The 23,660-nt window shown below is 28.0% G+C and overlaps 1 protein-coding gene across 4 annotated transcripts in view; it reads left to right on the top strand.

The window, feature by feature from the left end:
• Glut4EF (Glucose transporter 4 enhancer factor) overlaps positions 1-23,660 on the top strand; it is a 111,021-nt gene that overhangs the window by 62,281 nt on the left and 25,080 nt on the right. For all 4 annotated transcript variants that reach the window (XR_015433203.1, XR_015433204.1, XM_071182765.2 and 1 more), the window contains exon 3: positions 19,327-19,508. Coding sequence is in view for 2 of the 4 variants with exons in the window: in XM_071182765.2 (XP_071038866.1) it covers positions 19,327-19,508 (182 nt within the window). In the remaining 2 variants the exon portion in view is untranslated. The remainder of the gene's footprint in view (positions 1-19,326; positions 19,509-23,660) is intronic.

Here is a 23,660-nt window from a genome sequence, read left to right as displayed (position 1 = left end):
TTTCTTTCTTTCTTTCTTATTATTTATTTATAGTATGTATTTTTTAGAAAACGATATTTTAAGTTTACGACTGCTAATTCTATTATTCATTATTGCTTCAAATATAATACGTCTTGTACCGTTTTTTCTACTCTTTATAAGTTCTTAGTTGATACACTTGAAAATTGCAAAAGTTCTATAATTTTGTAAGCATTCAAAAGTTCTTTTTTTTTTTTTTTTAAATTTTATAAGTTTCTATCAAGATTGCTCTTAAAGCATACAGTAAGATAAACTGAATTGAAGTTTGTAAGTAACACTAGCTGCATATTCCTATATTATTAACTGTTTAATCTGTTTTAATGTATAGATTTTTCGAATAAAACTTTTTCACGGTTGGTTTCATCCAGGTGCTCCGTGTTTAATCGTCTGCTTTTACGACATTTCGTCACTGAATGGGGATTAACGTCAGTCGATGACGTAGTTACTCACGCCTCTAGTATTATGCAGTATTCTTATATTACTCATATGACGTGCATTTATCTTTTTTTTCTTCTTTCTTATTTACTCCTACCTTTTTTTTATTTCTTTTTTTTTACGGTAATCTTCCGCGTGGTATGTCCGCTACTCATCCTCCCCCGTCGGAAATGTAAACCCACCTTTACCTGTCTAAAACGATATCTTTCTAAGATAATGTGCATCGGTGTAATTGTCGTCTGGTTTTTCTTCCCATTTACAGGTGGCAGTTCTAAAATAGTTAACTACATAATTACTTTCCAGACATGTTTTGATATTATTATATTTTTATACCTTAGCAAAAAACACTCCAATTCATGATGATTTGACAAATGAGCACATGTTTAGTAGTAAAAATTTTTTTTTAAATAATTTGATTTTTGATTAAAAACAGATAAATGTTTGGGGATATTTCCGTATCGTGATCAGTTTCGCCAACTACTGTCGCCATGGTGCCAAATAGATTTTAAACTTGCAATTTTTTTTCTTCTTTAAAAAGACATGTAGATGTTTGCCCCGGGAATGGCTACGAGTTGGTAAAGTTGGTCCCTTTCTGTAATTTTTTTTTTTTTTTTTTTTTTTTTTTTTGTAGTTTTTCTTGGGTCGCTACCAAGGCTTGATGACGATTATTCTGCTACAGATCACGATACTGAAATCTCCCGAAATGTTTAGCCATTTTTTTTTCCATCATCATTGGAAAAATAACAAAGATTCCGAACCAAATATTCTTCTAATTTATTTTGAATTAAGTTTACTTTGTTATTCTGTTTTTGTTAACTCTTTAAGTATTTAGTATTTTTTTTATTTTTATTATTATTAATTTATGAAAAATATTTTGCTCATTAAAATACTTGCTTGCGTATGAAATATTTCTTTCAAGCTCTTAAAAATGTTTTAAAATTAAGAACAAAAATATTTATAATTATTTTTCGTAAAGTTCTGGGCTTAATGATTTGGTGGTCTTCTTCTCGTGGTCTCGTGTTCTTCCTCTCCATGTAACGCAAATGCGGGTTAGTTCCATCAAAAAGTCCTCCACGAAGGCGAAATTCCTCCCAATACTTGATCCCGGAGTTCTTTAGTCTTCTGGGTCGGAGTCACAATTACAAGGCTACGGAGTTGAACATTAGAAGTCGTAAACCCGAACAAAAATTGGGTAGGCTGTTCAACGACGGTTATAATATAGGACAGACTAGGGCCGGGATAGCCTGATTGGTATGGCGCTGAGTCCATGTCGAAGTGATTGTGAATTCGATCCCCGCCGGCCGGACACTGACGCACGTTAAATCTGTCGGGTCACAAAGTCCCCCATGCTCCCATAGCAAATCAATAATATACATAAAAAAAATTTAAAAAAATATTGACCAGACTGAGAGCTTAATGTAACGAAATAGAAAAAGAAAATCAAACCCTTTTAAGGAGCAATGATTGGCGACATAATCTGAATTTGGCTTAGGGTCGTTAATCCTTAAGCCAATTACGACTGGTACATATTGTTTGGGACTCTGTGAACTATGATTGACCGCATTTGCTAGAAGGAAAAAGAAAAAAAAAAGAGAATCGACATGCTGCTTTGCATTTGAGAGTGTAGTAATCCTCATCGCGTGCTTGACATGCGAATCGAGGGTTGTTGTGAGGGTTGAGCCGTAAACCACCGGATGAATCCAGGATTAGTTCGAGACGGTAGCACACAATCAAAAGGTAGATATAGGCAACTCTGGAGTGTGCTTCCGTTGTTTGCTGCCTTGAGGGGATGGAAATAATTGGGCGATGTCTTCCTTCCTTCCTCTTGTCACTAAGATATTAATGTCATTAATGACAGATAGTCTTCGTTTCTGCTGGATATAGGGCTAAATTGGGAACTTTTGCGGTGAAAAGTGAAATTATTTGGAACGTCCCGAATGTATTCGAGTGAGGAAAGAGTTTTGTCAAATGTTTGAGAGTTCACATTTCGTCAAAAATCACCTAATTTCACTTACTAGCTATTGAAATTAGCTATTAATTAGCTATTGAAATTACTGATAACTTTCAGAATACACCTCAGAGAGGAAAGAGTTTTGTCAAATGTTTAAGAGTTCACATTTCGTCAAAAATCACCTAATTTCACTTACTAGCTATTGAAATTAGCTATTAATTAGCTATTGAAATTACTGGTAACTTTCAGAATACACCTCAGTGAGGAAAGAGTTTTGCCAAATGTTTGAGAGTTCACATTTCGTCAAAAATCACCTAATTTCACTTACTAGCTATTGAAATTAGCTATTAATTAGCTATTGAAATTACTGATAACTTTCAGAATACACCTCAGAGAGGAAAGAGTTTTGTCAAATGTTTAAGAGTTCACATTTCGTCAAAAATCACTTTAGTTTCATACGAAAACTAACGTCAAAAATAACGAAATTCAGCACGATCATTGATGAAAATTTTTTATGACTTTTTTTTAAATAGTTATGAGAAAATGTAATTAAAAATTTTTTTATTTCAATACTTGGGACAATTTACAGTATCAAGGTGAAGCCACGCACTAGAACAGTGATTCTCAACCACTGTGCCGCGGCACTTTTGTGTGCCGCCAAATTCTTAAAATGTGCCGCCAAATATTAGAAATGATACAGTAGAAATTAATGCTCTTTTTATTACAAGTGAAGTTTAAACTAAAGAAAAGTGTATAGATATATAATTTTATATATATACTTTTTATAATTTTTCCACGCTTTTACCACGTGAACATCTCTTTGTGGGCAATTGTCTTGTCTCTGACAATCTTAAAATAAGAAGGAAGTGTTTAAATTGTCTTTGACACACAATTTTAAATAATGTTGAAATTAGTAGGAAATTTAATGACTATTAAAATTATTAATTAACAAAGGCTAAAACAAGCTAAATACTAACTTCCAAGCGAAAATAAAAGCTAATCATTAAAGTAAGCTATGCAATTGATAGTTATAAAAACAAATTAACAAAGGATAACTAGCAAAAAAAAAATAAGCTAACATAATTAGCAAAAAACTAACAAACAAGAAATCACAAAAAATAATAATTAATGTAAAAAAACTAACAGTTAATAACTATGGAAAACAAGCTAACAATTAATAACTAGCAAAAAAAAACTGTTACTAACTAATAAAAAATTAGTCGAAAGAAATAATTAATCCCTTAATAAATGTGCTTTTGTAGTACATATTATTTTATTTCACATTCAAAACTATTATCACAAACTATTTAACACAGTGTATTATAGGTAATTAAACAACTTTTAAACTAATTTTTTTCATTGTGTGCCGTCAATTTTCGAAATCTTTAAAAGTGTGCCGCGACAAAAAAAAGGTTGAGAATCACTGCACTAGAATAATGAATTATAAAGCTATGTAGTACCATGTTTTTGTAACTTTCTAAGGACAAAATCGAAGTTAAAATATCTTCTTTATGATAGATTTAAAATTGGCATAATACGTAGTAAACTTCAATGACATCGATCCATATTATTTTTTGAAGATAAAAAAAAAAAAGAAATACTATCAGAGTTCTAATCCACAAACCTTATGCTATTATACGCCAGTTAAACTTGAAACGAATCGTAAGATTGCGTGACGTTCGTAAATTGATAAAAAAAAAAAATTAAAACTAAAAAGGTTTGAATGAATTCGTTTGAAAAGAACTCTGTATTTATTTTTAGATGAATCAGATTGTCAGAATTTATCATTTAAAATGTCAACGGCATGTGTGAATCTTTTGTGAGAAGTAGACATGTGTTATAACGAGGTGTTTTGTCCCATGTCTACACCTGGATCATGCTAAATATGGTTGAATGTCAAGGTTGAACAAGCATTGGAACGGTATACTTTTACCAGAAATGATCTAAATACCATATGGTGTCTTTGTGATTTCTTAGATGTTCTTTTTACAGTACATGGCCAAATTATTATTCTCACTATAACAGGGTGCGTAGCGTTTTTAAAAAGTGCTTAAGATTGCTTATTTTAGATTTTCGTTTTTTAAAAGTTCTTCTTTCATTGGGTGGTTGTAAAAAGTGCTTAATTTTCCCTTTTCGATAAGGAGATTTTTTTTCTTTTTCTTTACCATGTCTATTTTCGCCACGTATTAAGCAAATAGAACAGCGTTGAATAGAATAGCTAATTCCCACTGTTCTATTCAACGTTTTCACAATTCATTCAGCAACAATCTATTTCAGCGTACCGTCGGTCCATAGCATATGAAAGCGCCAATCATTTTACAGGTTTGAAGAAATACTTGCGAGTCCGCATGTGCGTATAAGTGAGCTGGATTCGGTGAGATTATTGCACTCTCATGCGCAACTTTGCTGCATTTTGTGAGATATTCTCAATTTCAAGCTTCATTCAATTTCAAGCTTTCCACCCTCTGAAATCGAACTGAAAAATCTCTTGATCATTTTATAATGGCTAATATAATCAAGAAAAGAGTTATTTGTCAAAAACTAGTTATTTTATTATAATCATGTAGAGCTGGGGTGTCAAACTCAAAAGCTAACTTGGGCCAAATGAACAATGCTTAACTTTAGGTGGGCCGCAAGAAAAAAAAAAATAAATCAATGTTCATAGAAACAAATATTTTTATTTTGACTAGCACATTGTAATAAACATATATAAAGTTAAATTATTGTTTGATATTTGACATCTCTTCTCTGCTACTATTTTTCCTACTTCGGGAGAAATTTTTTTGGCCGAGACTACTTTCAAAATTGACCCAACATGAGCGTTATTAATACGGTTTCGGACAGGAGATTTATTTCCTTTCATAATAGAAAATAATTTCTTGCACTGATAAGTACTTCCAAACATGGAAATAATTTCATAGGCGAATTTTCGAGTATTTTCAAACCTTGCCGGTAAATATTTGTAAAATTCAGGCACAACCACTTCAATGAATTTTGCCTTCAAATTTGAGTCGCACTGAATCTCAATCACTTCCATTTGCATACTACTGGGTACTGAGTCTATATTTATTGAGAAAATCGACGAAAACAAACAAAATTTGTTTTCTGAGGAATTAAAATCTTTAAACCTTGTTTCAAATTCCGTTCTAAGATTTGAAATTTTTTCTGCGTATTTTTGATATGATGCAGTATCCCTGGAATGGCAGGTGCCGCAAGCCAGTTGGAATTTTACATTTTTGCGCGTACAATTTAAAATGATCCGTATAGTTTATAAATAAAGTATATTATAATTTCATATGCTAGTTTCCTTTCTAATTCACATTTCTAATTTATTTTTACTTTGCGTCGGATATATTGACTGGGCCACAAACATGTGCATCTTGGGCCGCGAGTTTGACACCCCTGATGTAGAGTCTTTAAAAATTATTTTGTACTTTTGTTAATAAATAAAATGCTTAAAAATATTGTTGAGTGCTTAAAAAGTACTTAAAAGGTGCTTATTTTTTTTACTGAAAGTTTTGGCTACGCACCCTGTATAAGATTCTATGTGAAATCTTAATTATCAGGTGATACTATACAGCTTTATTGTTTTTACGCGACTGAAACCGGTTTGTACTTGTTTACTTTCGTGTATCAATTGGTTAAATTAGACGATATATAATATAAATTCGATGATTGGATAAATTAGACGATATATTATATAAATATAGAATAATTATTATATTAGCATATTGTAATAATTAGACCAAATTATTAGACTCATGGTAGTGTTTTAATAATGACATGTTTTGCACTAATTTATATGCAATACTTTTATATTTAAACATACGTGTAATGGGTGCAAGAGATTCTTTACATACTTCTTATTTGTTTTTATTCTTAAAGTATTGCATTGCATTGTTAACCAATTGATACACGAACATAAACAAGTACAAACCGGTTTCAGCCGCGTCAAAAGAATATTGCCGTATAGTATCATCTGATAATTAAGATTTTACATAGTATCTTATAGTGCGTCTAATAATTTGGACCTGAATTAATGATTAAACACTTATTGTCTCCTATGAGTTACTTGGATTTGAAAATTAAAATATTAAAAGCTATTTTTTGACAAAATATTTTAAATAAATCATTTAAACATTGTGTTCTGAAATGATTGGTTTAGAATTTTAAAAATGTGGTGTTAATTTTTTTAAGCGAACAAAATGAACCATTTAAATTTGACCATTTTTATTTTAAAAAAAATTATTTTTATTTATTAAAACTTCGGATTTAACTAATTTTAAATAACCAAAACTATTTATTTAAATATTTTGTTTTAACAAAAATTTACTTTTATATTTGAAATTTTAGAATTATTTTTTTAGAAAAATCTAAAACAATTATTTGAATGACTTTTTTTAAAATAGTTATATTATTTTAAATATAATTTAACTATTTAACTTTACATTAACTTAATTATTTTAAATATAACTTTAAATATAACTATTAATTTAAATAAAAAATTAATAGTTATATTATTTTATTATAGTTATAATATTTTAAAAAACTTGACCATAAATTTTTTGATTTTTTAATTTCTTTTCAATCATTTAATTATTTTGTTTTAAAATATTTGATTTATAATTTTGAAAACTTGTAATTAAATTTTTTAACAATCAAAATCAATTTAAATAATAATCAATTTAAATAATTTTGTTTTAAAAAGATTCATTTATAATTTATATAATCAAATCTTGGCATTAAGTTTTTTTTAAAAACTTAAAGCATTCATTTGAATAATTTGTTTTAACATGGTTAATTTGGCTAATTAATAAAAAAATCATAAACTAATCATGAAACCATTTTGAAATATTTTTATAAAGTAACCAACATTAATCATTAAAGCATTTTACTTTTAAGTTTTTTTTCCTCGTTATTTCATTGGCTAATTAAAAAAAAATCATAAACCAATCATGAAACCATTTTGAAATATTTTTATAAAATTACCAACATTAATCATTAAAGGATTTTACTTCTAAGTTTTTTTCCCTCGTTATTTCATTGGCTAATTAAAAAAAATGCATAAACCAATCATGAAGCCATTTTGTTTCAAAATGGCTTACAATCATCCTGACGTTAGCCAAGGATGATTGTGATTGATAAAGCTTATTGTTGCATCGATATTTTTCACTGAATGTGTTACATTGTATTTACAAATAGCAATTATTTGTAACGAATGCAACCTCGTACAAAGCCATGACCGAAATGATAAATCAGCTAATAGAAACAAGAAAATAATAAAAAATGTCCTTGCTAACACTGTCTTTCATTTCCATTTTAAGCAGGTCGTCTTTTGCATCTTAACCTACGTTTTTTTAAATGGGAAACTTACCTTTAAGAGCGAGTCAATGTCCTGATATTGACCCAGTATTATGTGATTGCGTTTTAATATATTCCGACCATCTTTTTAATACCTTTTTCTCTAAAGGTCGTTAAAAGCCATGATTCTCGTTGAACTTTTAACTTGTCAACTGTTTTACATCTGATAACAAGGCTCTTAAGGATAGTTAAGTGACTGCCTTGGATATTTATGTGTTTCTGTTTTTGTTCTATTTATAAAATCGTTTGTCGCTCATTATTTAAAAACGAAACATTAAAACAAAAGTATATTTGTTTATTATTTTTGAATTCGGAGTACTGTTAGTTAAGATTTTTTTAATTGATTCTTGTAAAAAAATCTATTTAAGTGCATGTCGTCTTGATTTCAATAAAAAATAAGAAATTTATAATAAAATAACAATTGAAAAAAACTGAAAATTTAGATTGATAATACTAAATACCTCATGATTTTATTAAATACCTTAGGTAATTTAATTTTTTTAAGAGAAAGAAACTTGTAAACTTTTGTCTTTATTTATTCATTTTAAAATCTATTGATATCTAAATTAAACTTAAAATCTATTCATATCTGAATTAATAAAATAAACAGCAACAAATAATACTTCATCCAGGAGTTCCCTTGTCTTCTGGATCGGGTTCAAAATTGCAAGGCTACGGAGTTGAACATTAGTAGTCGTAAACCCAAAAATTGGGTCCGCTGTTCAAAGATAAAAAAATAGATTGTCTTTAGAAAATATTTTTTTACTTACAACCTAAGTACAGCTATTTTTAGCCCACATCCAACAACTCATAGAAATTTTTTTTTAATAATTTTTATGTCAACAATGAACTAGTTCATGTACATGATTTTTTTCTACAATAATATAGGTCTGCAGATTTGAAAAAAAAAATATTTTTATTGAATTCCTTGACCCATTAATATTCGAGCTTCTTTATTTGCAATCAAATTTTTTATACTAAGTAAAATTATATGAAATCATTTAGATCGTAAAAAATCCAGTTTGGAAGGTTTTTGTTTTAGTACTTGAAATAGTTTATGGGCGAGAACTAAAATGTTTAAAAAGAGCTAAAAACTGAATTGTTCTTATAACTGTATTTAATGAAGTATTTATTAAATAGAAGTTAGGAATTAGTTTGTCAGATTTGTCTTTTTCTTATTTCTAAAGATTACGATTTAGTCTGATTGAAAAATTAAAAAAGCCACTTTGTCATTTAAACCACCCTTGAGAAACGAGTTTCTTATGATGAATTTTAAAGGAAATAAATTCCTAAAAATACTTGTCACATTCGAGTAATAATAATAGCTTTTTTCTCGAACCATTCTTAAAAATGTACCGTTATACCTATTAATTTAAATAGTTATAATTACATACTATATGAATGATTTGGAAGGTACAAAAAATCGCGCACTAACAGTTACAACAGCTATTTTTGTACTTACAAGTTATTATTTAAGCTATTAGTGAAATCAAAAGAATTAAAAAAAATTATACAAATACAAATTTATACGACTACATATTTTGTTTAATACAATTCAATTATTATTATAGAATTATACAAATCAATGCAATACAATTACAAATTTCGAAATAGAATTTAACTGAAATTTAAAAGAATTACACTGATTATTAAATAATATATCACTAAGTTTATGCCAAAAATTAAGCTACATCAAGTTCAAAAAACTCCATCCCTAAAAAATCTATAGCGAATCAATCAATTTATTGGATATTATTTTCTTAAAAAATATTTTTGCTATTAAAATTATTATCTTCATCAATAACATTTATTCAAAATTAATAAAATGGTTTTAACACTTTTATTAATTTTATAATCATATTAGCATAATTTCGCACTTTCCTTGCATTTGCATGCTCGCGTGTAAACGACCGATTGGAATTACTTATTAGAACTCTGATTTCCATACGGATTAAACACTCATTGTTCATAGAATTGATAATTAAGCAAGGGCCAAGTTATAATTACGAACGATGAACTAGCAAAACAAGATTAATTATTAAAACGATTTCAAATTCACTCCTATGGTGTCTATCGTTGGCGTGGTGTTCTGTTCATCGTTTTTAATTTCAGTCTGGATTTATTTCGTAGAAGTTTATCGTTCGTAATGACGATCTTCGGAGAATCCTTGAATCTTCTCCCCCTTTCCCCTGGGGCCAACGACTCTATTATTGTTACAAACTAGACGGCTGATTCTAATATGCTATGAACTTTGTAATTACTTCCGAAGGGTCATAAGTAATACTGAGATTATAAATACGTTTCTGTTGTTTTGCTAAATTTAAACCCTTGCTTACAGCTCTCTTTTTCCTTTTTCCTAAAAGGGTTTAAATTTATCGACAAATTTGCTTATAATTCAAGTAGATGACGGAAACGTTAACAAGGATCATAAAATATTTTATTAAACATGTTACTAGTCTCTGTAACAAAAGAAAATTTTTTTTTGACGAAACCTTCTCCAAGGAAAAGTTTAGAGCGATTATATCGACGAATTGGTGAAATATTAATCTTCACTTGTTGAATTTTGTAAACAATTTTATGCCTAATTTTTCCTGTCGATTAACATAATTGATTAGGTGATTAGGCAATACACCGTTAAACATAAGATGTATGAGTAATAAGATGGACAACCCGTCAAAGCCAAGTGTTGAACCCGAGAAATCTGTTAATCAGGAGAACTCGTTAACCTCTGTATCATCCCGTCATATAGTGAAAACGCTTCTAAAATGAAATCATTGGAAACTTCCAGAAGAGAGGTATGTTTTTGTTCACATTTCACCAAAAATCAATTAATTTCACTAATTAGAGTTGAAATTACTAAGAACTTTCAGAATGCTCCCGAATGAGGAAAGAGTTTTAATCAAATGTTTAAGAGTTCACATTTCGTCAAAAATTACCTAATTTCAATAATTAGGATTTGAAATTATTGAGAACTTCCAGAATACACCCAAGAGAGGAAAAAGTTATGTCAAATGTTTGAGAGTTCACATTTCGTCAAAAATCTCATAATTTTAATAGAAAAATTAACGTCCAAAATAATGATGTATAGTACAATAATTGCTGAAATTTTAGTAATTTTTTTTCAAATCACTCATTATATTCTTACATTATCGTATCTATCGCTGTCGAAAATGATCCTGATATCACCATTATCGATAATTTATGATATATATATATTTGATGTTTATCGTAAGATGTTGTTTTCATGATATGTTCTAAAAATACTTTTTAAAATGTCGTTATCGCGATTTCTAAATACTATCAGTTTTCCTCGATATATAATCCAACTTTAATCGAAGTATCTAACATCATGTGAAGTAAGATTTTTTTTAAAACTAATAACGTGCTATATTATTGGTTAAAAAAACGTTACATTATTGGTTTAAAAAACGTTGTATTATTGGTTAATAAAACGTTATATACTGTAAGATTAAGTATATTCTTCCTCTAGAAAGTTTATTGTTTTGCAAATTATGAAATGAGACAAAATTTCATTATGAAGAAACAGAATTATATATAAGAAACCGTTTGTTGTGTAACTTTTAAACATTATATTATCACTGTATAAATTAAGCTCATAATAAGCAGAAATTGAGAATTACCCGTTAATTTCCCCGTAAATGACAAAACCTCGCCAAATTGGCGACTATTTATAAAAGTTTGATAATTTTTTTAAATATTTAAAATATTTTTTCGTTTTATAGCCCAGTATATATGTAGTCGATAACTAAATGTTTACTTCGAATAAAAACACTCAAACTGTAGCGTTTCTATTTTCTTTGGCGAAAGAAAAGCAACACCCTTAGTCAACTCTTGAAACCACCTCATATCGCCGTTCTAGAAAAAAAAATTTGAATATAAATCGCATTTGCTAGTAAAATTATACACCTGCCGCATTTTTTTTATTGCAATTATTGTATTAGGCATTATTATTTTCGTCGCATTATCGATATTACATCTGTTCGCGTGATAAAGTTTTTTTGTTCCTCTAGCTTTGTAGATAGGTTGGGTTTGTTCAATAGAAAATTCAGTTCGGGACACTGTATTGTTGATGAATATATTAAAGGGTTAATAAACTATTTGAATGTTTGGGGTCGATGATTTAGCTGATTCGAAAAGCGTTTAAAATAAACTTTATTATTAGTTTATTCAATTGTATTCAATGTTATAATAGGATTTTATAAATGCATAAATAAATAATTATATTTGGTATTATATAAAAGGTATAAAGTACGTTTATCCTTTGTAAAAAGTATTTAAAAATATACACACTTAAATGATTTGTAAAAAGTGTATAAATTATGTAAAAGGTATATAAATGGTGTTAGGTACATAAAAAATTTGTGAAAGTTATGTAAGATGTTTAATATTCTAAGAAATGTAAATTGTATCAGGTACTTGAAAGTTAAAACCATGTAAAAAATGATATAAGGACTTAAGGTATGCTAAAATATATAAAAGGTCTGTGAAAAGTATTAGGTACTTAAAAGATAAGTATAGGGTATTATGTACATTAAAGATTTGTTAAAGGTATATAGAAGGTTAGGTATTCAGAGCTATAAGATTTTTTTAAATGGGTTAATAAAATTTCTTTACTAATATTTCTTATTATTGTAATCAATTTTATCCTTATAAGTATCAATAATGATAAATTTTGTAATAAAATTTATCATAATAATTTAATAATTATAACAAATTTTATAAAATAAATCTATCGTAATTGTAATCATTATAAGCCCTATATAAAATTTATCATATTTATCAATTTTTATCATGAAAATTTACAATATTTCCAATATTTAACGTAAGATTCAAAATATTAATGATGTTTAATAAATATTAATAATTTGTAAATTAAACGTAATTTGCAAAACATTTATGATTAAAAAAATATTATTAATAATGTGTAATAATTATTAATAATTTGCAAATTAAACATAATTAGAAAAACATTTAAAATTAAAAAAATATTTTTCATATTATTATTGTTTGTGTCAAATAACTTATTACATAATTATATAAAGTAAATAATTTGATTATAAATAAAATCTATAATAATGTATTTATAATTAATGAATATTAAATTTGATATAGGGCTTATAATTTTAATCATTATAAACCCTAATAAATAAATATTAATAATTTGTAAATTAAACATAATTTGCAAAATATTTATAATTAAAAAAAATATTTTTCATATTATTATTGTTTGTGTCATTCATATAACTTATTATATAATTATATAAGGTAAATAATTTGATTATAAATAAAATCTATTATAATGTATTTATAATTAATGAAAAATATCTGACTTGGAAAATTTTTTTTTATATATTTCTTTTAACATATTTTTTTAAGTATTGATAGTATATTACCAGGTATAGTAGGTATAATATTTTAAGTATAGTACAATAGTACTGTGATATAGCGCACATGTTACATCTACGCATCTATAATTGTAATTAATATTTGTTAAAAGGAATGTTCAGATCGACAGTTCAGAAAATACGTCACTCCGCATGTATAGTTCCGCAATCTTAACAGGTGTTTATATCAGCTGAAATGTTATTTAATCAGCTAAGATATGTTTAGATCGAAGTGCCTTAAAGCAATCACAGCTGGTTTTGTAATCTTTAAATACCAGCACTACCCCTTCTTTTTTTTATACATATATTTGTATTTATAGTCTCATTATAATAATCTTTAAAGAATTTAAAATTACACTGGTATGAATTCTGTTTAACAACACTTTAAAAATAAAGAGAAAATTTAATTATTGTTTGGAATGGTTGAAGTTCGTTGTATATCCGTGTTGTCTAATATTCATAATACTAGATACAGATCAAGGTCATTATTTGCCAGATGTTTATATTATTAAAAATCGATCGATAAGCTTTTATTGTTCAAATAAAAGAAATCAGTTATTTTTTTGTGAACAAGATTCAACAACCTTAATTTACATGCGCGCTGTATAATTTACATGGTTGTTTTTATCTTAATATGATCGGCTGAAATTTGCATCATAAATATCGGTGCTTAGAGCGATAATATCGTTCAAACTGCATCCTTATTTTCTACTTTTTTTGAAAATTGGTGCGAGCTCGAACTATAATATCTGTATTTAGGGGCAATATATTCTTCTAATTGTGATTGCAATTTCCAAAGTTTATAAAAAATTAATTTAAGCATGAACCAATACGTTTACACTTTCTACACACTTGAAAAAATTCAAGTTAGAAGCATTTTTTTTTCTACTATCAGGGAAATTGTTCCGGAATATCGGTGTTGGGACCATTATATGATATCGTCCAAATTACATTCACACATCCAAAAAAAAACTTGATCAATGCTTTAGAACACTATATCCTGCAAGTAACATGCATATTTTCTATACTCTGAAAAAAATTGTTTCAAGTTTGAAGCACTATATCGTGCAAATTACATTCACACTTTTTATACTCAGAAAAATTCGTCCAAGTATGAAGTCCAAGTAATATCGATGCTTTGGAGCTTCGTATCCTACAAATTACATTCACTTTTTCTACACTCTGGAAAAAATTGCTTTAAGTTTGAAGCTCTATATCGTGCAAATTCCATTCGCAGTTTCTACACTCTGGAAAAAATTGCTTCAAGTTTGAAGCACTATATCTTACAAATTACATTCACACTACTTTTTATACTCAGGAAAATTCGTTTAAGTATGAACTGTAGTATCGATGCTTTCTTTGGAACATCATATCCTGCAAATTACATTCATGCTTTCTACACTCTCGAAACAATTGGCTTAAGTTTGAAGCTCTATATTATGCAAATTACATTCACAATTTCTACACTCTGGAAAAAAAATTGCTTTAAGTTTGAAGCTCTATATCCTGCAAATTACATTAACATTTTCTACACTCTGGAAAAAATTGTTTCAAGTTTGAAGCACTATATCGTTCTAATTACATTCGCACTTTTTATACTCGGGAAAATTCGTCGAAGTATGAACTGTAATATCGATGCTTTGGAACATTATGTCGTGCAAATTACATTCATGCTTTCTACACTCAGTAAAAAATTGCTTCAAGCTTGAAGCACTATATCGTGCTAATTACTTTTGACAAAGGGAAATTCGTTCAAGAAAGAATTGTAATATCAGTACCTTGAACAATTATATCATGTGGTTCAAATTACATTCCCAATTTATGAAAATTAATTCAATTTAGAACCATTATATCGTGCAAACTACATTCACACTTTTTAAATTTGGGAAAAAAAACTTTCAAATTACATTCACATTTTCTAAAAATTAGATCAAGTCGAAACCATTATATCCCGCAAATTACATGTACACTTTTTGAAGTTTTAATAAAATTGCATCTAGTTTGACTCATATTATCGGTATTTACCAGTATCAGTACTTCGAACCAGAATATTGTGCAAATTTGCTGTTACCTTAATAGGCTTTTCAACTGAACGATAATTTTGTTCAAAATAAATCGTAATATCTTCATTTAATTAATAATAAATGTGACTTAATTTAATATTCATACTCGCAGACAATTTGAACTATATGTTCGCCAAATGTATAATAATATTTTTTACATTGTGCCTAAGTTACCTTTTAGAAAGTTTGATTCGATTCAGGTATCTTATTTAAAAAACTTATTTTTTCACCCATGCTTTCAAAAACGTGGCACAACATTCATTCTTTTTTAAAGGTAAAATAAGGTTATTTTAAAGGAAAAAAGGAAGAAAAAAAATACTTTCCATTTGAAATAGTAAAAGTAGAACAGACGATTTTTTTTTATTTCTATTCGCGCTGATTTTCTCCTTGATTAAGTTCTAAAAAGAAGAACAGACGAGAAATTATCGGATAGTCAACTACAAAAAAAATTGCAAACTGACACGAACGTTACGGTCACAATCAGAGCGAGAGGAGTTTGAAAATAAATAGAAATTTATCTTTATTTTGCAGGTCCTTTCCCTTATTTTGGTTACTTCCTAGATCCTTTGAGATAACTATCTCAAATTGAGAGTGACCGATAAAAAAAAGAGAATAAAATAATCGCTTGGATAATCTTTATTGATATCCTCCTTTCAAACGATTATTACTTGATTTCAATTTCGCTTTTAAAAATGTAAAATTGACGGTTTGTCTGTTAAAATATTTTTTTTTTCATTTCGGTTTTCCATTTTTTTTCCTTCTGTTTTATGTCTGAAAATCTCATGAGGTTTTTTTTTTATACATATTAGTTTTTTTTTCCAATTAAATTTTCATTTTAAATAAAAATCAGCTGACTCTAAAGCTTAACTAAATTATTTTCTCTAGAATTTAAATTATAATTATTTTCTTTAGATCTTTTAGATAGTTTAAAAAATTATTAATCCATAGGTATGGCTGATAAAGTTATTATTATTTTTTTTATTTTTTTTTATTTTTAAGAGTGAAATAAACGAAGTTTTGATAGTAAATACTGTTAAAAGAGTGCGAAATATTTTAGCAGAAAGGTTTCAAGTTTTTATTTCTCTTCGATACATTGTTCACTCACATTTTAAACGAAAAATCAATTTATCCCCTGCAAAATTTATGTTCTGTAGAAATTTAAAGCTGACAAAAAACAGCCGCTCTTTCTTTTGAATAATACTTATCGCCTTTTTGCATCGCTGTATAATTAAATTTAATGGTGGCAGTTACAAAAAGCTTCTAAACACTCTTATCTCCTATTATATTCTTAACAAAAAAAAGTTAAGCTATTTATTCCGAAAATCCTATTTTAGAAAATTACTTTCAGTTTTGTGAAGTTTTCGAAAAAAAAAGCTCGAAAATTTCCGGGTACAACGCTCTTATTTCTGATTTCCTTATTTTACTAAATAAACTTATTCATTCAAAAGAAGTTTAATGGTTGTTTAGCTTTTAGTTCAACAACGGCGAATATACTAGAAGCTGTAACTTGCATTGCGAACTGGGTTAATAGTGGAAAGGGGTTAAGAAAAGTGGTACAAGTGGAAAGAATCCCTGGAGCTTTTCGCATGAGTTCTATCTACTAAATGGAATTATTTTAAAACTTAGTTAAAAAGAAACAATCTACTCCTTTCTTTTAGAATTTTTTTTAAAAATTGTGTTTAATATTAAGTGATACTCCACGGAGATAAAAAAAAAATTCAAGTATAATTACCGTACGGCATAGCAATAACATTTCTGGTATTTTTAAAAAAAAAGAAGAAAAAAAAAACATAATTCTAGTTAATAAAATTAAAATATTTAAACCATTAATTTGGTAATTTTTCCGTTCATATGTTAACTGTTTACCTGAAATTCTGGTTTTTAAAATGAATAGTTCCTATTACCACACATTTAATGTAATTTTGTAATGATTGTTATTATTATTACATCACTTAATTTATTGCAATTTTTTAATTTAGTAAAATATACAAAACTGATAAGTAAATTTAACCGAATAAATAATTTTTAGTCCATGCTTGAATTAAACATGATAAAATATGAATTTTATCACATTTAGCAAATTTTACCACATATTATGAAACCATATATTTTATTGTAAATGCTTCTAAAATCGTTACCAAAAACACTTAGATAAAAATTATAGAGCTAGAAATATGGTAAATTTTACCATGCTGGTCTCGGTAGTTTTGACCATAATTTTTTTTCAGTGTGATTTTTGTTATTATGGAATCAGTCTCTCTTTTGGAATATGCGCATTTCTAAACTGTTAGACGTGTTGGATCAAGTTATTTAGTTTTTTTTAATTAACCAACACATACTATTTATTTAATTTGTCAATTTTAGTTTTTTTTTAATTAATCAGTACTATATACCTTTCATTGCGTAATGACTAATTAAAAACACACTATTTTTATTTAACTCTGATTCAATCATTGCGACATTTTCAGTGACAGTTTTGAGTGAATGTCCGAGATCTATTGGTCTAATAAATGTCTGATGTCGGTGAAGTGGACCATAACAATGGGGTCAAATACATATTAATAAGGGTCCGGCGATAGTTTTTTTTTCCTAGGAAGTATTCGAATGATGATTAAGCCACAAAACGATAGCCTCTTTGACCGAAAACATAGAGCTGTCTTTTGTAATGATGCAAATTAGATATCTTCTGTAAAATTATATGTATAGGATCATTAACCTGTTAGGATCGGGACGAAAGTTTCGTCGCTATTTGTACTTCAAATAACTAGCTATTGTTTAGATTTTTCTTTTTATTCATTCAACTTGTTGAATACCTGTTCTTCGTACGGTGTGGAAAAAAGTACGCAATCAATACAACACTACGAAATCCTTCACAAAACTGAAAGACCGACACAATTAATAAAACTAAAATAATTAAATTCTTTAAATTTATTATTGCAATGTAAAAAAAATTCTGAAACAAATTTTGACTCCACAAAAAGCGTTTCAGAAAATCTGAAAAGTGCGAAACTGAATCGCATTGACGCCGTTTCAGAGATTTCCGAAATATTCAGAAACATTTTTGAAAATTACGTGCACTGTTAGCTGCCTCATATATTTAGAAAAGTTTCGGTTTTTTTTCGCAGTGTTTATTTTGTTATTTCCGATGACTTTACTTTATTAGTTTTTTTATATTTTATTTTATAAGCGTCGTTGAACAGCCGAACAATTTTGTGTTTAAAGCATTACTATAGTGGGGGATAAAATCTTACAATACAAAATGGTGTTATATACGTTTAAAGCATTACTATAGTGGGGGATAAAATCTTACAATACAAAATGGTGTTGTACACGTTTAAAGCATTACTATAGTGGGGGATAAAATCTTGCAATACAAAATGGTGTTATATATGTTTAAAGCATTACTAATGTGGGGAATAAAATCTTGTAGTAAAAATGGTGTTATATATGTTTAAAGCATTATTAGAGTGGGGGATAAAATCTTACAGTACAAAATGGTGTTATATATGTTTAAAGCATTACTATAGTGGGGGATAAATATATAAAAAATATTACATTGTACCGGTATACTTGATGATTTTTTTAATAATTTTTTTTAAAAAATATATATTTTTTAAATGTATTTTTTTTTAAATGTATTTTTAATTAAAGAAATTTTTATCATTTAATAAACCTTTAATGTTCTTGTTCTGCATAATAATAATTTTACTGTATTTTAAACGCTATATTCTTGGGGGTATCTTATTTGGAGGGACTTAGTCATAAAAGATTTTAAATAATGTTTTAGTTAATTAGACGAAATCAGTAAGACATATAGAAAATCCGGAAAGTAGTTAACAAATACAGAAAAAAAACACCATGTTTAAAGATTTGGCGAAATAAATTAATAATAAGCAGACAATAACATTGTTCGAAAGTTTGATTTTTTTCCAAATTTCACGCAGTATTTTCTTTCCATTAACTCTTCAATTACATCAATATTGCTAACTATCGATATTGTTATTAGCAAGTGTTAGTAATCTTATTTCAAAAATTCATTGTTTTATTGCAATATTATATATATATATTAAAATGTTTAAATTTTTTTTTGTAGGATGGTCACCTTCGGCTGTTGCCAGCAGTTCGGGAGCATCCAGCTATTGTTCGGGTGGAGGGGGATCCACACGTGCCACACCTTCCCCCCCTATGATGGATGGCCAAACAGATGAAGGAATAGATTCCGATGCTTCCTCATCCTTTGCTGCAGATGATGCGTTTCCAGCTCCCAAAAGAAAGGTATTAATTGCAGGGTTTTGTTAAATTATTTTTGGAGCGGTGGCTCTGGGGATAGAGAGCTCGCTTCACAAACAATTGACACAGGTTCGGATCTCAGAGGTGACTGATTTGTCCGAATTCTGTTCCCGGCTTACACTGTCACTGTTTTCTCAAACATTATGAGTTGATGACCCATATCGATTGGTCCTTTTCCTTTAATAGCCACTTAATGATTTTTTTTTTTTTTGCCTGGAGTAAATTATTTTTCTTTTTAAAAAATAATCGAAATAATCAACGGCTATAAAAAGTTTAGAAAGAAAAAAAAAAGCAAAGAAAGAAGAAAAAAACGATGGGAAATCGTGACCGGTTGTTTATTTAATATAAGTCGCCACTTTTTTTTTTGCGTTGATTAGCATCGTGGCAAGTGGTTATTTTTAGGTCTTCCTCTTTTTTTATTTCATTCTTTGGTAATTAATTGCATTCAAATTTTCCATTTAATTTCCCGTGAGAAAAATTCATGTTCGATTTTTAATTTAGAGCTTTATTTAACAATTCAAAACGCTATTAGCAAGAATTAAAAATGCATTTCGATTCTTTAAATTTATTCCTAGTATTTTTTTTTAAAGAAAAGTCAGTTTAGTAAAGGACAAATTGCTTTTTATGCCAAAAAACATGACGAAATTTCATTTGAACCTTTCCACTGATAAACATTCTCTTAGTGCAAACGATAACTTTTATTTCATAATAGAATTTTCTGCTCTCCCAACGAAACTATCGTGCTCAAAACAAATTATTCTTCGACAATTAAAACACCGTTTTTTTTTTAGTTTTTGTTTGGAAAAAAAAAATCTTTCCCCAAACGATTCTTTAAACCGTGCGCTTTCCTTAATCATTTCAGGGTACACATAATGTGAAGCGAAGCATGTTCGGAAAGTCTTGCCTAATTTCTTCTAGGAAGTGTTAATTTTAACTGCAATTAATCTTCGGCTTATAAGCGTTTTCCTTTATAGCTTACACCTGATAATGAACAGAATTACTTTTCTCTTGAATGTTCTGTAAGACGTTCTCTGTTCCGCAAAGTTAAGTTCAAATAACAGCTATAGGTATATATTGTTAATTCAGGTTATAAACTGCCTATTAACAGTTAAATTAGCTTAAAAAAATTTTTTTTTGCTATCTTTATTTTAATAATTCTTAAAATAAAATTTATTTCCGAATTTTTTTTTCATTTAGGAAGGAGTGTTTGTTGTTTTGCTAGAAAGTGTTAATGTTAACAGCAATTAATCTTCGAATTATGAGCGTTTTATTTTGTACAAACGTGATTTTTATTTTCGTGATTTTTATTTTCATTATCTTACCTGATAATGAACAGAACTACTTTTTTCTTCAATGTTCTGTATGGTATTCTGTGTTCCAGATAGTTAGGCTTAAATAACAGCTTTGTGGAAATATTGTTAATTCAGGTTATAAATTGACTGTTAACAGTTTAAATTGGCCTAAAAGAAATTTTTGCTAGTTTTATTCTATTTTTACAATTCTAAAAAAATACAAAACAATTTAATATGCTCATATCAAATAATATATGTGCTCATTGTTTTCATTAAAAAATTAAAGATGTCAAATAGTATTGTTGTGTTTTAATGTGACGGGTTTTAATAAATAATTTAAAAAAAAAAATAAAAAATTTTTTAGCGGGCAAAATGTATTGAACATTAATAGTTTTTCTTTTTAATATTGCTTCCAACAAACAAAAATAGCCGTATTAAAATTTTGCATGATAGCGATATTGGAGTGAAACAAAATATAATGAAGATTAATAGCTATATTGTAATTAATAATGAAATAAATGTCATTTGGTCTTAAGCTCTTTAAATGTAATTGTTTTTAGTAAATCGTCTGCCTTTTCTTAAAAAATATAATAGAAGTGCATTAAACATTAAAAGTTTGTATTTTGCTCATTAAAAGAAAAGAATAATATTAGGAAGCAACCCACCGATGCAAACTTTTTCTTTTTAAATGTAATGAATTTTAATGAATCTTCTTCGCAAGCCGTGTTGAAAATCTTCCTGAAGGCTAAAAATCTCATATTTTCTCTCCTTCGCATCTTATCGCATTTGAATTTCCCTCCTACTCTATCTTATCTTTTTCTTTCTCTCTTTTTTCGTTTTAATAACTAAAGTCGAGGTCATTTTCCTTAGTTACTTCACTTCATATGTATGTAAGAAAAGAAGAAAAGAAAAAAAATCGTTTTTTTTTAAATTGCTTCGAAGGTCGGATAGAGATTCACTTGCGTAACTGCCGAGTTGAGTGGAGATGTTTTGATCTGACAGTGTTTCGGTTTTGCAATAAAAGAAGACCGGAGTTTTCTACGCATTTCACCTTGCAGAGTATTTTGCATAGATTTGCTATCCACCTGTGAAGATTTATTTCCAAGGCCCTGGATTTTACTATCCTTCACTTGACAATCGCTTGTGTGTGCGTTAAAGTGTCACGGAAAAAAATTGCCGATAAAAATCGTTTGCTTTTCGCAATGTATGATTTAAGAGCAATTACGGAGTAAAAATAATGAAATCGTTTGCCTAAAAAAATCGTCTGTATTTCCACATTGGGTCTATAAACTTATTTGCATATAATGTATACGCTAGACAGAACATGAAAAAATTCTATATTTGTAAATATGCAGCGCATCAAATATGGCAGGCGTGATTCTTACACTTATTTATAGGACTACGACAGAAAAAATCTTATATTGGAGTACTTGGAAAAAATTGCTGCTTCTGAAATAAGCTTCCTTCGAAAAAGTTTTTAAAAAGAATCTTTTTTTAATTCATCATTTTGTTTAGGAAAATATTTGTATCTTACGTTTCAAATATTTTATAAACTTAAAAAGTAAATATTTATTAAATTTTGATAAATATTGTATATATATATATATATTTTTTAAAGTTTTACCCCTCTTACGATTTATTACGATTATTTATAGAATCAGTTAGAAACGATATGAGTTTTGTGAATAATATCGTTTAATGTCGTAGGGTGGAAGGGAGAAAACTTATCATATACATCAAATAAAAAGAATAATTTCATATAGTCGATATAAGTTTAATTGATTTGAATCTTAGAATCGACAATTTTTATCAAATCAACTCATAAAAATATTTGAACCCATTTATTCATGGAAACTGATTCAAAATAACATATAACAATTGAGTGATTAAATTTTTATGAGTTGAAATTCAAATTGGAATTTGATTTTCAATTCAAATTTAAAATCAAACTGTTAATCAACATATTGAAATTTTCATTTGAATCGATGCAAAAATGACGATTTAATTTAACAAGTTTCTTTACTTATTTAAAAGAATAATTAAGAACCCAATTTCTAGAATGTTTATCAAAGAAAACATGAAACACGTGACTATAAACAAACAAATGAACTGTTCGATGTTTATGAATATTGAGTGCGCCTCAAAAATAATAGTGGTTTTGTAACCAACCGAATTTAAAGAAGAATGGGTATTTATCTAGGGTAAATAATTTACTTGTTATTTATACTACCGCGGTGGCAAAAATAGTAGAGGGAGAATACCTTCTACGTGCATCGCACTTCACTTTGGGTCCACAGAGTTGTAAGCATGTAGTTGCGAAAAAAAAGCTACTCTAATTCCCGGATGTAAACAGCTATTCTCTTAATTTTTCATGTTATTTTACGGCTTGACACTTAAACCGTTGATATTTTCTTACGAGAACAAAAACCAATGCTGACACTTAATCTTGGGACAGTGCCAGGAATTGTGGGCGAAGTACTCTTTACTTTTCCCCAACTGATAAACAAGATGGAAGGAAAAAAAATCGTTTTATTTTTTTTAATTTCTCTGGTGTGTTTTCGTATCCATCCCTTGATGTAGAGCCTCTTTTATATTTCGTTCCGGTTATTCCATGAAGGGAGCAGGCTGTTTTTTATCAATTGAGAAAAGAAGGGGTTCTGGAACTTGCAGTTGGTTGTTGACGGAAAAGATAAACGTAGTTAAAATCTTTATCGTACTAAAATGAGATTTATTATTTTTTCAGATTTTTATGGATTTTTTTTCTTCTTCTTGTTTTTAATATAAATTGATTTCCACATCAGTATGAACTGTTTTGTTGTTAAATAAAATTAGTGAAGCGTTTAGG

The sequence above is a fragment of the Parasteatoda tepidariorum genome, chromosome 4 (genome assembly GCF_982258835.1).
Source record: "Parasteatoda tepidariorum strain Cologne lab strain chromosome 4, Ptep-v5.0, whole genome shotgun sequence".
Lineage (NCBI taxonomy): Eukaryota > Metazoa > Arthropoda > Arachnida > Araneae > Theridiidae > Parasteatoda > Parasteatoda tepidariorum.
Note: the sequence above shows the minus strand (reverse complement) of the source record. Positions and strands in the feature narration are given on the sequence as shown.